General features: G+C 35.0%; 2 protein-coding genes across 5 annotated transcripts in view; one reads left to right on the top strand and one right to left on the bottom strand.

Annotated features, from left to right (window-relative positions):
- The window catches only part of grm2b (glutamate receptor, metabotropic 2b), a 58436-nt gene extending 56369 nt beyond the window's left edge, over positions 1–2067 (top strand). For 2 of the 3 annotated variants that reach the window (XM_005172912.6, XM_005172914.6), the window contains 2 exons: positions 818–998; positions 1075–2067. In XM_005172912.6, coding sequence (XP_005172969.1) covers positions 818–998; positions 1075–1148 — 255 coding nt within the window. In that variant the 3' untranslated portion in view covers positions 1149–2067. 3 annotated transcript variants of the gene reach the window in all.
- On the bottom strand, positions 2051–16568 carry rrp9 (ribosomal RNA processing 9, U3 small nucleolar RNA binding protein). 2 transcript variants are annotated; one of them, NM_001118895.1, is given in 15 exon segments: positions 2051–2378; positions 3834–3907; positions 4151–4230; positions 4833–4987; positions 5816–5878; positions 5993–6127; positions 8851–8951; positions 9064–9156; positions 10953–11068; positions 11137–11263; positions 11361–11402; positions 13954–14021; positions 14452–14564; positions 16178–16263; positions 16389–16568. In NM_001118895.1, coding segments are annotated over 15 exon segments (1416 nt in total). In that variant the 5' UTR covers positions 16458–16568; the 3' UTR covers positions 2051–2284.
- Between the last annotated feature and the right edge of the window lie 330 nt (positions 16569–16898).

Here is a 16898-nt window from a genome sequence, read left to right on the forward strand (position 1 = left end):
GTTTCTAGCATTTTTCAAAATGTCATTTTTTGTGTTTCATAACTCAAAGGTATGCAACCACTTAAGGGTGCATAGATCGTGATTCAATTCTCATTTTTGGGGTACCTATTCCTGCAAGATAATCATGAAAGCTTTTTTTTTCCTGCATTCCAACTGCATATTTCCCAATGGAGACTCTAAATATCGCTCACCTCTCAATAGCTGGGATTCCATCAACCTCTACTTATGTGTATTTTGAAGCAAATGCCATATTTAGAATAAAAATCCCTTAATTCATAAGTTTTTCACTCGATTGGGGTGTTTGACTTAATATAGGGAGGTAAAAAACTCTTGCGCAGCAAACATTACACCCACATGACCAATCAGCTATCTCCATTATAGCCTAGTTTATTGTTGGTTGCTAGGTTACCAATTCTATAGTCAGCCTTTCTAAAGTCAGTCACACTGCAGTTTAGGCTCCATAAACTTCCATTCATAAGCACCTGAATGCGGCAGACCCATTCAAGCTTGGTGAACTCTGACCTGCGAAATCGGATCACGTGACTGCATGAGACCAATCGAAGATCAAAACATGACCTCTCTGTACCTCTCACCCGCCTTTTTAAATGCCTAATTATCTTGTTTAATCCCGCCCCTTTTTGCAGCACCAAACGAGAGAATTTCGCATGCTCAAACTCCAGTGTGACGGCGGCATAACTTGATGGAAACACAATTAACTAAATTGGATGGAAACCTGGCTAATGTGGCTCAAAACTGAATTTTTAGATCAAGCAAGATTCTTTTATACATGTTCTGAAAGTCATTTACCGCTTTACAGGTGCAGACCACCACCATGTGCATCTCGGTCAGTCTGAGCGGCTCTGTGGTGCTCGGCTGCCTTTTTGCTCCCAAGATTCACATCATCCTTTTCCAGCCGCAGAAAAACGTGACCAGTCTGAGGGCCAAAGACAACCGATTCTCCTCGGCGGTCACTGCGCCGAGCTCCACCTACTCACAAGGTAGCCACATTGACTCCTAGAACTAAACTAATCATTAATAATCATCATGTATTTACATCTGATCGATTTTCCACAGCTTCAGCCTCTACTATAGTGCCAACGGTGTGTAATGGCCGAGAAGTGGTGGACTCAACGACGTCATCATTGTGAAGATGAATTGTGGGCCAATTTTATATCCCGTCATCACAATCAGGACGCAATTTCGTACACTTATTTGATACTCTAAGTCAATCTCAGCTCATCTCCTGGTTTATCCTGAAAACAAATGTCGAAAAAATCAAAACAACTGGACACCTACGCATTGTTCATGATGGTCTCTTCCTCCATCCTGACCAAGCATGTTTTTGTCTTTTGAGTTACACGGTTAAGCTATTGTTTATGATCAAGAGCTCTGAAAGAACAAAGATCATTGTAAATGTGATTATAAATTCATGTGCCAATGTGCTAGTAGATTTAAAGTCACTTTCCACTGGAACGGAAGAAGCTAGACTTGGCAATATGTGCCCTTGATTTATGTACACTACAAAAGAAGCTAGTCCTAAGTAATGATAACAGTAGACTTTGAGTTTCCAGTCATTATAACTGTGTTTTGTTGGACTTCAACCAGTCTTTGTTGGGGAAAGGCATGAAAAGCGAATGTATCAGTCTCGTGATTATTGGATCTTGACCACCAATGAGACTCGCACAAAATATACTATGATTTTTTTTATATGTACCCCAGGGTATGTGATTTTAGATGCTGTATTCTCAGTAAATGGGAAGCTGTAACCGATTTCTCGTTTTAGTTTGGTGGTAAAATAGTCCAATTTCAGTTGGAAATTATCGTCCTTTTTAAGTGTCGTGGTAAAAAACAAAAAGTCTGACGTTTGGTCCTCATGGATTAGTTTAGGTGTCATTGCAAGATGGACAAAACTAACTATATTCTGTATTTCCCTTTTTTGAACTTGCATTAAACGCTTAGTGGTCAGTTTCAGAACAAGTAGGTAATACTACAGATGTTTTAATGTGATCTTTGGTGAAGTGTTATACTTGTAATATATGTAAATAAATTCTTTTTATTAAAAAAAAACACCTGAAGTCTTCATTTGGCATAAGGATTACTAATCCATGATTTTATGAGTTTAAGAGATGAGGAAAGCACATTCAAACACATTTGTGCTTTTATGTAGAAAGTAAAGAGTAATAAAACAGATAAACTTAATATACATTTGAGCATCTCTTTTACATCATGTAAAGAAAACAAATTAAAAGTTCTCTGATACCAAACTTAAGCCCAAAATCATGCTTTACTGAACAACCTCTTGCTCTTTAGCCTGTCTTTTAAGAGGAATTATATACAGTCCGTTTTTAGCTTCCTTTATTCTCCACCATCGTCCCAATCTGAAAAAAAAGACAATGAAAAAGCATACATTGAGCTCGTGAACATTAACAAAACATCCATTCCCTTCATATCAGTGCCATCTAGTGGTAGTATACCGTTACTGCTTAAAATAATACATCTGTGTCAAATATTAAATATAGATGCAACGATTAACAATGAAATTAAATGTTAAAATGGTAAAGTTAATAAAATAATATTGCATGATTATTATTATTATTATTATAAGAGTATATACAAAACTTCTTAATTTGAATTTAATACCTTTTACTACCTTCAAAAAAAACTGTAGTGGCTTAAATGAAATATCTTTTCAAATGAAATAACATATTGCAGATAACATACATTTAAGTAAAGCAGAGGGATTAATCAAGATGTTAAAATGGGCCTTCGTCCATAGTTTTTAATCAATGTCAAAAAGACACAATTGCATAATGTTGGATATTTAAATGAACAGCTACAGATCAAAATTTGAACCAATTTTCCGAATGGAATGTCTACTCATTTGGCCCTCAGTAGAATACAATGCCTTATTAATAAAGTGCAGAATATCTCAGTAACTATATAAAGGTAACTGCAGGTTTCTAAGAGATATAATTAAGACTTAAAGACCTTTTTAATATCACACAGAATAACATGTAAAGAGCCAGTTTTGGTATACAATTTGCAAAAATTTTATAGTAAGGAGTTTGCAACTGCAAATTTGACTGATGTTTTCTTTCTTTAAACAATTAAGACTAATGAGAATTTCTTTTTTGCACGGAGAAAAACATTTTAAAAACACTTACGGCTTAAATGACATTTAACGGCAGCTAACTGATCGTATTATTAATAGTGAAATTTTCACACTGTGGAAAAAGGTCAGCACCAATGACACAGTATATGCGGCTGTGAGTGTCTGCTGAAGTCTCTATGACAACACTGCACGCTTCTTACCAGTCAAGCAAAAATAAATAAAAAATAGTAAATAAATACATAATAATAATAATAATAATCACCAAATTTTTGTCTTTGACTGGTTGGTAGGAGCATTTTCAGTTGTTCATTTATTAACATACAAGTTGATGCAGCTGTTATAAGCTATTACAGAGTGAAATCCCTGCAAACCATTTAAGGATAAGCAGAGTCCCAGCGAAATTATGTAAACACAATCCCTGGATCTATTTTAATTGGGTTCCGCCAATGACTATGAATAGACTTTGGTTCCACCTATTATTGTTCTGTGCAATGATCGATGAAGAAATTTAAGTATATTTCAAAACGGAGAAAAAAAATCTTCCTTAGGTAGTTGGTTCGATTGCATTTAAGACCTTTGAAATATAAATTTAAGACATTAAGGAAGCGAACACCCTAAATCAGCAATTGTAAATAAATACAAAATTATGCTTCATAAAAAAAAAAGTCAATTAAATTACAAAAATAAATAAATAAAAAGAATAAATAAATAAAAAAATTACCTGTGCTCCTGTCCGACTCCAGCCACAAGAAACTTCCCCGAGTTCGAGAACTTCAAACTGTTCACAAACCCGTTCTTAACAGAAAAAAAAAGAAAAGAACAATTTGATTATCATTTATTAAACTATAGGTCACACTTACTGTAACCCACACCCCTGACAGGCTCAATCTCTGTAGATACTGTACAGTTGTGAAAAACTCTGGCATTAAGAACTGATACATAATTGATACTCTTTAGAATGAGTTAACAGCTTAATCAAAACACTCAATGGGACATGATTCAGTAGCAGACTAACTGAACCCAAGCTGTTTGGCTCACCACTGGTACACTGAAGAGCAGCTCCAGACCTCTGAATCCCTGTCCGCACTTCCACAGCTGCACTGAGGAATTATGGGAGCCTGAGGACAGAGCACAATGATGTTGATGGTTATCAGGTGTTTGGAGAGCAGTGGCACTTTGTGAATAAGGTTAAAGTGGAACGACGACAGATCATGATGGTAATGTCATACTTAAAGATAATTGTGTGTTTATGAACGTGAAAAAAGAAATTTTTAGAGTGGCTGGCAGTTTTAAAGGGGACATATTATGGTAAACTAATTCCAGAATATATCTGCAAATGAGTATTAAGACAGGTTTTATTGAAAAAAATAAGACCTGTGCAAAAATGTAAGACCTAGAAGAGCAAATTTAAGGTTAAGGCCTAAAATTTAGATATTTAATTTTTAGACAGTATAGAAATTTTAAAACTTTGCGGGAACCCTGTTTAAGGCTAATCCCAGTCATATCAGTGGAGCATGTGAACACAGTGGCCAATCAGCAGTGTTTAAAACACTCAACAGTGCACAAATGTTAACGGGAAACTGAGGCTTTTAAAATTTCAGTAAAACAACCAAACGATACTTTTGACCCTACCAGGGACTCGATTATATCATGTGAACATGTCAGATTTTCATTATTTGTGCCCTTTAAGTGTGGTTGATGTTTGTGTGTGTATGTGCACCTGAGGCACCTGATGCCACTGTGTCGGAGTTGTGCAGCGCCGCCACTGATGACACCCAATAGGGCTGCTCCAGACCTGCAGAGCCACGCACACCATGAGCCTGCTTGACTGAGCTCAGCGGCTTCTTCTTATTCACCGTCCAGATGGACACAGCACTGCGTGACAACAAAGCAGAGCGAAACTTCATCAATTATCAAAGAAAGTCAGTTTAAGTATTAAAAGTATTCATCCATTGATTTTTTTTTATTACAGTGGTCCCTCGCTATTAAGTGTCGCGGTGTCGCAGTTTAGCAGATTTTTTTGTGTGCAATTTGACAAGGTTTTTTATTTTCTTTGGTTTCATTCTTCAATACTAGAGTTATTTTTCTTAAAAAGTTTAAACTTTTGAGTGTTTAAACAAAAGTTCAATGTGTGAAAATGTTAATTCCCGTCTGAGAAAAGTGTATAAATTGTGCAGTGAAGGGTTTTACAGCCTTAAAACATCTATAATAATTGTAAAAAAAAAAGAAAAAGTAAAGCTGTAAAACGGTAAAAAGTAAAACGTATTTAGTATATTGCAGGTTATTTTTAAAATGTAACTCCGGCAAATAACGAGGGAACACTGTATAGCAGTGGTCTTTACAAAGGGGTTTTTTTTTTAGCTGAACCCCTTTACATGCACCTTTCTACAAAGTGAAAAAGTCGAAAAAATCCTGAAAATGAATACAAAATTCTATGGGATTTTTTTTTTTATTAACTAGTAAATAGGCTTTTAACGGTCAATCAAGTTTGCATTTTTCATATCTTTTTATTTTATTTGCAATAAAATTTCAGTTTTTTTAAAGCACAAACCATTTCAGTAATAGGTATAAACTGGTAATTGGCAAAATGCAATAAGATCAACAGATAAAGCAGCATAAAATAATGGAGTTTATTAATAATTTACACATGCCCTAATAGAAACTCTAGCCTTTAGAAAAAGCTGAAGTGAAATCAAGTCTCACCCATCATCTCCACCGGTGACCATGTGTTCTTCATTAATAAGCTGAACACAGTCAATGGAGCCTCTTCAAACAGACACAACACACAGACAGGAACATAAAAAAACAACAGAATTAATACTTTTTTTTTTTTTTTTTTGGTCAATTCTGAGGATGAGCAGTTTATGACTACAAACTCACTCATGTCCATGAAAGACGAGCTGTGATTCCTCTGCTATCTTCCAGACTCTGACCGTCCGGTCTCGACCTCCAGTGGTCACACACCTCTCTCTGCTCAAACAGTCCAGACCGGTAATAGCATCCTGATGCCCAAACCTGAACGCATACACAAACCAGTAAACACACTAATCAACCCTGTGAATGAACAGACACTACAATTGGTCAATAACTAAAACTAGGCCTGGTAGTATAATAAAAAAATAAAAATAAAAAAATAAAAATCTCTTTTTTTTTTACTAATAAATTTTTATCTAAATAAATTCTACAGTAATCTATATAAATTCTCAAAAGCTGTGAATGACTTTTCCCAATATTTTATATTATTGGGATTTTGTGTATGTGTGCAATGGAGCTCAATGAAACAATAGCACAGTTATATAATATTTAGTGACAGATTTTACTATAGGTTCTGTAAACATAATCTGTGAATATATATATATCTGTAAGCATTATTAATATAATGTGAAAGAGACTGACAGGAATCTTTCTGTAACAAACTCCTAAAGCATCACATAGAATATAAGAATTCGGTCTGCAAGAGTTAAATTCACTTTCCGGCTTATTTTACTTTGAACAGACCGATACACAATACAAATTACATCATTTGCAAGTATTGCAATAAGTATTGCAATATGAATAGTTTCATAAGATGGTTTGAATAGCTCTATTTGACAGTCTTCAGGGGAGTCTAAGGCTACGTTCACACTGCAGCCAAATGTGGCCCAAATGAATCTGCAGCGTAGTAGAATGGCACCGGGCAATTACTTCACCACAGAAACGTGGTTGTTCATGTTGAAAAATATTTTGAAGGCAAAACTGGTGCTTGTTACCCAATCTGGTTACCAATTGGGGCGTGGGTTGATAGCAAAGCCGAAGAGGGTTGTTGTGGATAGGGGATCCATGCACAAAGGAGAGGCACTTTCATTTTAAGGACGAACATTCTCTCCGAGAGAAAAAAAAGGGCAAGCAGCCAAACCTCCCTTCTGCATGTGCCTGTTGTTTATAACGATGTAAAATGAAATAACTCTGCAAACGGAGATAAACCAACTCCTTCACTGTTCAGTCTGCGGCTGCTCATTAACCCTTGATGAGCTCATTACAGCGGTGGCCTGAAAGACGCGCACCGCGGTTGTCATAAATCACAAATGATCAGTGTTTTCAATCACAAGAGACCTATTTTAGGTTTTAAATGGTGAAATACACATTAGTAGTAGCAGAACAACCCTTTACAGTTCCTTAAATACACCACGGTTGTCTGTGAAAAGGGTAATAATCATATTAAGCATAATCTGACAATGTGCTTCATACAGTATATTATACATTGTGTTTATAATATGACATTTTGTGGCCCCCGTAGTGTGCTTTTGCGCATGTGGATCACTACACATCTGTTAACTATAACAACAATGTGAACAGCCATGCAAAAAAATTTGATTTGAGCACTAAACCTTGCAGGGTGAACATAGCCTAACAGTTTTTGTGTACAGTAATTGAACCACAATGCAACTTTTCCTTATAAAAATATTCCTGTAGAGTCAATCACATCTCAAATAAAAGCAATACAGAAACATCATCCATGTTTACTCAGAGCTTTTAGCTGAATACCTTTGATAAGTTTTATTAACATATGCATTCGGTCTGTATAATAAGGCTGCAAAATACTGGAAAATACGCGAGGTGGTCGAGTATTGCGATTAACAATACCACTTATAACATAATTTCCCAAAAAAAGTTATAATATTAGCTATGTTAAATAATTTATGCAAGATATTAACAAACAGTTCAAACATACTTGTCAGATCTAATTTAAACTAAAAAACGGTGAAGGTGCAAACATTTAGTCTTGAGTGAAAGTCAGATATTTCTGACTGTAACTGGCTGTTGTTATTTTTCTTTCTCATCTTGACTCCTGTCATTATTGTTTATTTTCAGCTCTGGCTTTACCTTTGGGCTGCTCAAGCCAATAGTAGACATACCTGCCAACACTTCCGTTTTTCCTGGGAGTCTCCCCTATTTTAGACCCATCTCCCGCCACCCTCCTGTTTTGTTATTTCTCCCAGAAAACTACCGTTCTTTCACTCCCACCCCCTCCAGTCCTCAGCTTTTTAGTACAGTCTGTAACAACCCCGGATCAGCGACTGTGGTATAGTATCCGATTGCAGCGGCTGCCTGAAACCCGGTGCAAAGTACAGTTACTTAGCAGTGTTATTCAGAAACCTCACCCCCGACACCTAGACATCCCCACCACTCCCACCAGAACTACTCCAAATCACCCCCCATCCCCGCCCCAACTTCCACCCACCACCACGACAAATTTTCAAACACAAATGTAGGCAGATATGATAGTAAAACAGCAACTAACAGAGAGGTAGGGATATAGCAAGGCTCCATCTGATTGGTCAAATTTAGATAAACAACCAATGCATAAAATAAATGTAATTCATTACACACGTCTTTATTTTGCATATACTATTATCACGATAATGATAATTTTACCATTATAGTGATATATTGTGCAGCCCTACTATCCATCCATCCATCCATCCATCTATCTATCTATCTATCTATCTATCTATCCATCTATCTATCAATATCTATACGTGTGCGCAAGCATTTATATCTAAAAAAAATATTAAAATATAAACAGAGCTGGATTCAGTTTTAATGCATCCATTCATCGGATATAATATTAACAACAACATCACACAGCTTTTGTGTTAAATTTATATTCTATAAATCCAATCAAGAGGTTGTGAACTGAAATGAAATCAGCACATCTGAATTGATACCCAGATCTACACACCGACATGTGCACTTACAGAGTTTCTACATAGGCGTTTTCATCCACACTCCACACTTTAATGGAGCGGTCATGTGACGCACTGTAGAGAGTATGAGTCCCTCGTCTAAAAGCCAAACCCTGCCGAGAAAGTTTAAGAGCATGAGAAACATATTCAATCAAATATGTGCGGGCTGAAATATAAGGCAGACATTTCATCATATTCAAAACATATTCGTATTTGTTTACTCACCGATATGGCACCTCTGTGTCCTGTAAACTTGAACAAATGTTTACATGTCTCTGGATCCCAGATCATGATGTGTTTATTCATATCCCCGCTAGCCTATGAAACACACAAAACAATCAGTAAACATCAGTGAAATCTCTCAAATAGCAAACCAACTCTCTACCTCTCTCAGGCCTAAAATAAACATTAGTAAATTTATTTCAGGATAGAATGTCTGCACTGATTAAATCTTAAACTGCACTGTAAGTGTATATAAACATGCAATCTGATCCACTGAATGTTTCTCCATAATCTTTTGACTTGAGCAGCTTATAAGTGCTTGCAGAATATTATCCATATATCTCCATCTCTCTAAATGCTAAGAGTTTAAGTGACTTGAGCATTTGAAAACACAAAACAGCAATTTGTAAAGTGAAAGATTTAAAAGCTTGTAGTCCAAAAATAGATGAATTTGAAATCAAAGTATTAAGAGTATAAACAGGGTTTCTGCTAAGTTTAAGACTTTAAGAAATTTTTAAGAACAATACAAATGAAATGTTAGGCTCTTTAAGAGCTAAACGCTAAGGAATTTTTCAAATTTCAGATGGGGTGCCCTATCAAAAAATTATTATAATTTAATATTATTGAGATGGATTGTTGGTGATTTTATGAGTGTTAATGGTCAGATTGGGTAGCAATACATGAACAAAGGAAAATTAGGACCTGTTTAAAAAAAGATTTAAGACATAACACAAAATTTCAGTAAATGTAAGACTTTAAGGCCTAAAACTTAAGCTTTTGAGATTTAAGACATTAAGACCCCATGGACACCCTAAAAAAGAATCTATAGCTGTATGGTTTAATGTTTGAAAGTAAAAAAAAAAAAAAAGTAATTTCATCTATAAGTATATAAGAAGCTCATTGGAAAAAACAGATAACCACAATCTTTACATTTTTCACTTTTGTCACTGAACTCTTCAATACTCATAGTAAAATATGATTTCTGAAAACTAATTAAAAAGCTCCAGTCTTAGTAATTTCCATAAATCAAGTTTTTTTTTTGTTGAAAACTGAAACTTTCAAAGCACAACAAAAATATTATAATTACAAAAAATATCATATATAATGAAAACTATAGTTTTGCAAATAAACTCTTCATAAAGTTACTAATATATTGTAATAAAATAGTAAATAATTAAAAAGCAGTTAAAGGTTTCTCCATATTCTTATCGTTATCATCATATTAATGATTTGCAGTATATTTCATTTATGCAAAATATAAAATGTTTGTTATTCCATTTAAAAATTAATTCCATGAAAGGCCATAATCCGACATATCAGACATAATACATACACATATACATACAGTTGAAGTCAGAATTATTAGCCCCCCTGTTTATTTTATGCCCCCAATTTCTGTTTAACAGAGAAAAGATTATTTAACACATTTCTAAACATAATAGTTTTAATAACTCATTTCTAATAACTGATTTATTTTATCTTTGCATAATGACAGTAAATAATATTCGACTAGATATATTTTTAGGACACTTCTATACAGCTTAAAGTGACATTTAAAGGCTTAACAAGGTTAATTAGGTTAACTAGGCAGGTTAGGGCAATTAGGCAAGTAATTGTATAACAATGGTTTATTCTGTAGATTATCGAAAAAATATAGCTTAAAGGATCTATTAATTTTGTCCTTAATTTTTTTTTTTTTTATTAAAAACTGCTTTTATTCTAGCCGAAATAAAACAAATAAGACTCTTTCCAGAAAAATATTCATTTTTAAAACAAGGTGTACTCAAGTACATCAGTACATGTCGACAAATATCCAGCCGTTCAAAATAAAGTTTGGTGAAATTAAGATCCAAGTAAAAATGAATTAACAAATGACAAAGTCAATCTCTCACCAGGTATTTTCCATCAGATGAAATGGCCATGCACAGGATGTGAGCAGTGTGACAATCTTCAGTTCCCTTCCGTCCTCCTGCGATCTTCTGCACCTTTTTACCGCTCTCCACGTCCCCTGAACATCACATTTAACGTTTACACTCTAAAACTAAAACACGAGTTAAACCCTCCGTTCAGACTCACATTTGATGATGGAGCAGTCTTTACTAGCAGAGAAGATGTGTTTCTCATCTGGCGTGATGACGAGACATGTGACGGGTAGTTTGTGTCCTCTTAATAGCCTGATCTCTGCTGGATCTGGAGCTATGAGCTGGAAGAGAAGACAGAGAGATGTCAGAAAAAGCAAATAACAATGAATATAAATTCAGCACATGCTAACTGAGCAGCTCATGCAATAAATCACTCACTTCTTTGGCGATCAGTCTTTGCAGTTTGCCTTTCTGCTCCAGCTAAAACAAGTGATTAAAAGAGAACAGGGATAATTTTAACATATGATAAATCCAATAATCAGTCCACTCACTGCAGTCATATATAAAAAGTCTAAGCAACACATTTACAACCAATTTGTGTTTCCTTTATTTTTCCCATCATTAATAACAACGCATCGATTCTAAACCCAAACTCTAAACTTTTCTTCACGAGTTATACTGAATACTTCAGTTTTTTTACATTTAAAGGGATAGTTTACTCCAAAATGACAATCTACTCACTTATTTACTACTCTGCCTCAAACCTTTTTGAGTTTCTTTCTTCTGTTTGACACAAAAGAAAATATTAGGAAGAAGGATGAAAACCTGTAACCATTGACTTTCATAATATTTTATTTCTTAATATGGAAGTCAATGGTTACAGCTTTTCAGCTTTCTTCCAAATATCTCATTTTGTGTTCAACAGAAGAAAGTAAATGAGTTAAGAATTAATTTATTTTCAACCACTTTTCTGGGGCTGGGTCACAGGGGCAGCAGTCTTAGGAGAAAAACTCAGATTTCCCTCTGCCCAGACAACAGTTCATATTCGATGAAGCCAACAGAACAACATCGTCTGCGAATAACAGAGATGAAATCCTGTGGTCCCCAAACCAGACCCCCTCCAGCCCAAAGCTATGCTTTAAAATTCTGTCCATATAAATTATGAACAGAATTTGTGACAAAGGGCAGCTCTGCCGGGGTCCAACATGCACTGGGAACAATTCTGACTTATTGCCGGCAATGCGAACCAAACTCCTACTCTGTTCATACAGGGACGAGGCGGCCCTTAACAAAGCACCTCTAGACTCCATACCCCCACAGCACCCTTCACAGAATACCACGAGGGACACGGTTGAATGCCTTCTCCAAGTCCCTGGGAGTATGATTAAATAATGACAGAATCATTTTTTTGGGGTTAACTATCCCCTGGCCTGTTTACACTGAGTGGTTTGGTACAATATACTTTTATGGCCATTTCCACTGTCAAAAGGTACCAAAAAGGGAACTGTACCATACCACTTTTAGATACCCTTTCCAAAGGGTACCTAGAACAACAAAAGGGTACCAAAAGGCAGAGCTAGACATGCAACTGAGCGCTATTGGTTAGCAGAGAAACATCACTAGGGCGTGCACAAGCCAGGAGAATGAAAAAGCAAGTGGTATTTTTAAATACACAGCCAAAACATTACACCCGAGCTAAAAAAACCTTGTTGTCGTCTTAATGAACAGCCACAAAGCCAAGAAGAGCAGAAACTGCCCTGTTGTTGTTTACGAGGTCTTCTAAAAGCGTGAGTGATTTCACTTTCTGTAGAGAGCTTTTCTATATGTGAAATAACAAACTTGAACTGATGATAATAACGTGCGCGTGACATCCTTTTAGACACAGAAAAATGCAAGAGTGAAGGAGCAAACGATTCTTTCAGCAACCTAAAAGATGAACAAACTGCCATGTTTAACTATTATCACATTGCCTTTTGGACTATTATGAACTCGGAATGATGGAATTACTCTCTAACAAAATGTTAACTTTACATGTGCTGGTGAAGAATAAAGATGAGCGGTATGTACTGACTGTATGCATTTCGTATCATTTATGAACCCATATAAGGCCTAAATGTAAGTTCTGGGTATTTTCTATTTGAAATTGGTAACATTTCAGAGACTGTAAATCTCTGTATGTGTTCATAAATGTTTTATATATTTTTTATTTTATATAATTGCAGACGTTAAAGTGCTTTTGCATTGTCATTGATCTGCAGCTATGATCAAATCCTGTTCATAGAAAGGTTAGCAATAAACATGTATTTATACACAAGTATTTATGTATATAAAGCAATTGTTTATTGAGAAGTGCTTCTCATATGATATGAGAACTTTTAGCTAGAACGACATCAACTGCAACTTTGTCGAACACCACACCAGCCAAAAGGGTATCATCGGTACCATTTGACAGTAGAAACACAAGCCTAATAAAAGTGACCCGTACCATACCTTACTGTACCACCCAGTGGATAACAAGACATGAAAGACAATATAGACTACAGCAGCAAGAACAATAGATCAGTTACAGTAAATACAATACCAGACAAAAACATTGTGACCTTTGTTTATGTCAAACTATGTCAGAAATCATAAAGTTAAAGGCACATAGGTTATACAGTTAAAGGCACAGAATGTTATTTTTGTCACTAGAGTGTGTAATTACAAAAAACAGAGTCGTATTTTGATGACGTGGAATTAAGGGAGTTGTGTAGGCCAGTCACAATAATCAATATGGACTTATTGCACAACACTTGGACATGACTTCAATCATTTTTAGTGATGCAATATACCGCCCATTTATAAAAACCAATTATAGCAACATTTCAACTGATTGTGCAACATCTCTATCTCTATTGGAGGTGTCAGTATGGTTAAAAAACACTGTAGTATTTACTATAAAGTATATTTTCATGTTTCTAAGCATCTTCTGAAATGTAAAAATGTGTGATATTACACAAAACATAAATTTGAGATGAAGTAATGAACGTACCACATCCTCCTGCAGTCTTCCAGCAATGAGATCGGCTTCAAACGACTCTTCCTCTGCTTTCTTGTCCTCTGTGAATGACAGAACAGAATGCACTGGTTAATCAAAGACAACAGTTTAAAAGAAAATTAGTCAGTCTGGTTTGGAGTTTGATTTACAATTTATTTAGAGGATAACACCTTTTTCTAAGATCCCATAAAAGATGGTTCAACAAAAAAATGTTAATTCTGTCATCATTTACTTAGCTATTACTCATTTCAAACCGTTCTTCAGTAAAACACAAAGAAAACATTTTGAATAATGATGAAAGCTGTAACCATCGACTTCCATTGTATTTGTTCTGCCTAAAATAGGTGTCAATGGTTACAGGTTTTATCAGAATATCTTCTTTTGTGATCAACAAGAGAAAGAAACTCAAAGGTTTTACAAGACGATCAAAAACTTGCAATAAATTTATCAATAAATCAGGAAAAAAAATGAATAATAAATTGATTTCCAGACCTTCCTCTCTCAGCTGATCCAGGTAAAGTTTGGCCAGGCGGAGCTTCTTCTCCTGCGCCGTCTCCTCGATCTCGTCTTCTTCATTCTCTTGTTGTTTTCTGCCTGGATCAGCACTAGAGAAAAAAGGTACTGTTGTTAACGGGACAATTTACCGAAAAACTTAAATGTACTCACCCTCAAATGGTTCCAAATGTTTATAAGTTTTTTTATAAGTTTATAAGTCTTTATTCTATTTGAACTGAGGTAAAGTTGGTTTTAAATTTGTCTTCTCTTTAATAATACAATTCCATTAAAGTATTCTTTGCGAATTCTAAATAATGAAATGATATTAGCAGCCAAGAACTATAAAAGTACAACATTGTTCACAGTAAATTATTAAATAGTGCTAATGTTGTTTAAAACTTACTCTTACAAATGATTTGAGACTGAATATATACAGTATCGTGTTAACAATATATAGACCGCGTCACTGTTCAAAAATGAGGGAATGTGCAAATATAAAACCAACTTTACTTCAATTCTGCTGAACACTAAAGAAGATATTTTGAAGAGAGCCAAAACCCTGTAACCATTGACTTTCATAGTAACATAAACAAATACTATGGAAGTTAATGGTTACATGTTTCCAGCATTCTTGAAAATATTGACTTCTGGCTTCAACAAGAAAAACAAACTTAAACAGGTTTGGATCAAGTAAAGAGGGAGAAAATAAAATGTATTTTTTGTATAAAATATCTCTTTTATAACATAAAGAAAGCATCATCCACCATTTAACTGATAGGGGTAAAGTTGGTTTATATTCGCTCATTCGGACTTTCCCCTTAATAATATAATTTTATAAAAGTATTATTTGCAAACTCTAATTAGCGAAATCATATTAGCAGCCAATGACTATCAAAGTACAACATTGTTCACAATCAAATAAACAGTGTTAAGTCAAGGCAAGTTTATTTATATAGCACATTTCATACACAGTGGCAATTCAAAGTGCTTTACATAATAAGAATAAAAGAAACGAGTATAAGAAAAATAAAAGCAAATAATAAAAATGATAAAAAAACAAAAAAAGATAAAATGTAATATAAAAGAATAAAAAAGAAGAGAAAACATAATAGTGCAATCTGTCAGACGCAGCACAGTGCTCATTCAGTAAAGGCACAGCTAAACAGATGTGTTTTCAGTCTTGATTTGAATGTGCCTAATGTTGGAGCACATCTGATCATTTCTGGAAGCTGATTCCAGCAGCAAGGGGCATAGTAGCTGAAAGCTGATTCACCCTGCTTTGAATGAACTCTTGGAACTTCTAGTTAATGGGATCCTAAAGATCTGAGTGATCTGTTAGGTTTGTATTCAGTCAGCATATCTGTAATGTATTTAGGTCCTAGGCCATTTAGTGATTTATAGACAAGTAATAATACTTTAAAGTCTATTCTGACTGTAACTGGGAGCCAGTGTAAAGACCAGAGGACAGGTGTGATGTGCTCTGATTTTCTGGTTCTGGTCAGAATCCTGGCCGCAGTGTTCTGGATGAGCTGCAACTGTCTGACTGTCTTTTAGGAAGACCAGTTAATGTTGTTTTCAAGTCCTAGATGCATGCTAATTCCCATCGAATATTCAAAGTAAAATAGTAAACAATATAGAGACTTCTTAATGAACGGATGTGCGAATATAAAACCAACCTTACCTCTATTGTAAACTGCAGTAACGTTAGTTCAGATAACATTACCTTTCATTTTCTGAGTCACTCGAGATTTCTTCATTCATTCGTTTACTGAACCTTTTGGATCTCCCTTTGCCGTCGTCTGTATTACTCTTGACATGCCGAATATGAACATAAAAACGTTATTATTACACAATATCAGAGAGATGTGCATCAAATAACATCATGAACGCTACAACTCTACTTTTAAGTCTCATTTAGCTCAATTCAAACGTACCTTTCGTTTTAAATCTCCTTTATTCGTTGCTGAAGAGACGAGTTTTTTCTTTATGAAGAAGGACGACATGATGGCGTTTTTACTTAACTGATTTTTAGAAGTAATTTGAGGATGTTTAAGTTTATTTAGTGCTCTCTGCTGGCACTCACATGGTCACAAACACATGCTTCCGGAGGCTCTTCTTCTGGGTTGGTTTACACGAGTGTGTTTGAGATACAGCGCTGCTCACTGGACAGAGCAGACATTACAGACGCACTTAATGACTGAATGAAACTCATGTTTTAAAAATAGTAATACATTAAATAATATACACATGCATACATAGTTAACTTAGTAAATAATATAATACTAGTTAAACTTATACTGTAAATAATAAATACAAACACACACACACACAAACACACACACACAATAGTGATAAATAAAAAGTACATGAAATAAAACACACAACACAAACATATGCAATAAATCAAGTACAGTATACTATGCTGGCAACACGGTGGCACAGTG

Source organism: Danio rerio, chromosome 11 (assembly GCF_049306965.1).
Source record: "Danio rerio strain Tuebingen ecotype United States chromosome 11, GRCz12tu, whole genome shotgun sequence".
NCBI classification, from domain to species: Eukaryota; Metazoa; Chordata; class Actinopteri; order Cypriniformes; family Danionidae; genus Danio; species Danio rerio.

Coding starts and splice junctions, on each gene's coding strand:
- rrp9 (XM_005172901.5), bottom strand. CDS start 16,457: ATGTCGTCCTTCTTCATAAAGAAAAAACTCGTCTCTTCAGCAACGAAT. Junction 8,952..9,063: donor GACACAGAGGTGCCATATCG/GTGAGTAAACAA, acceptor CTTTCTCGGCAG/GGTTTGGCTTTTAGACGAGG. Junction 5,879..5,992: donor CTCGTCTTTCATGGACATGA/GTGAGTTTGTAG, acceptor GTCTGTTTGAAG/AGGCTCCATTGACTGTGTTC.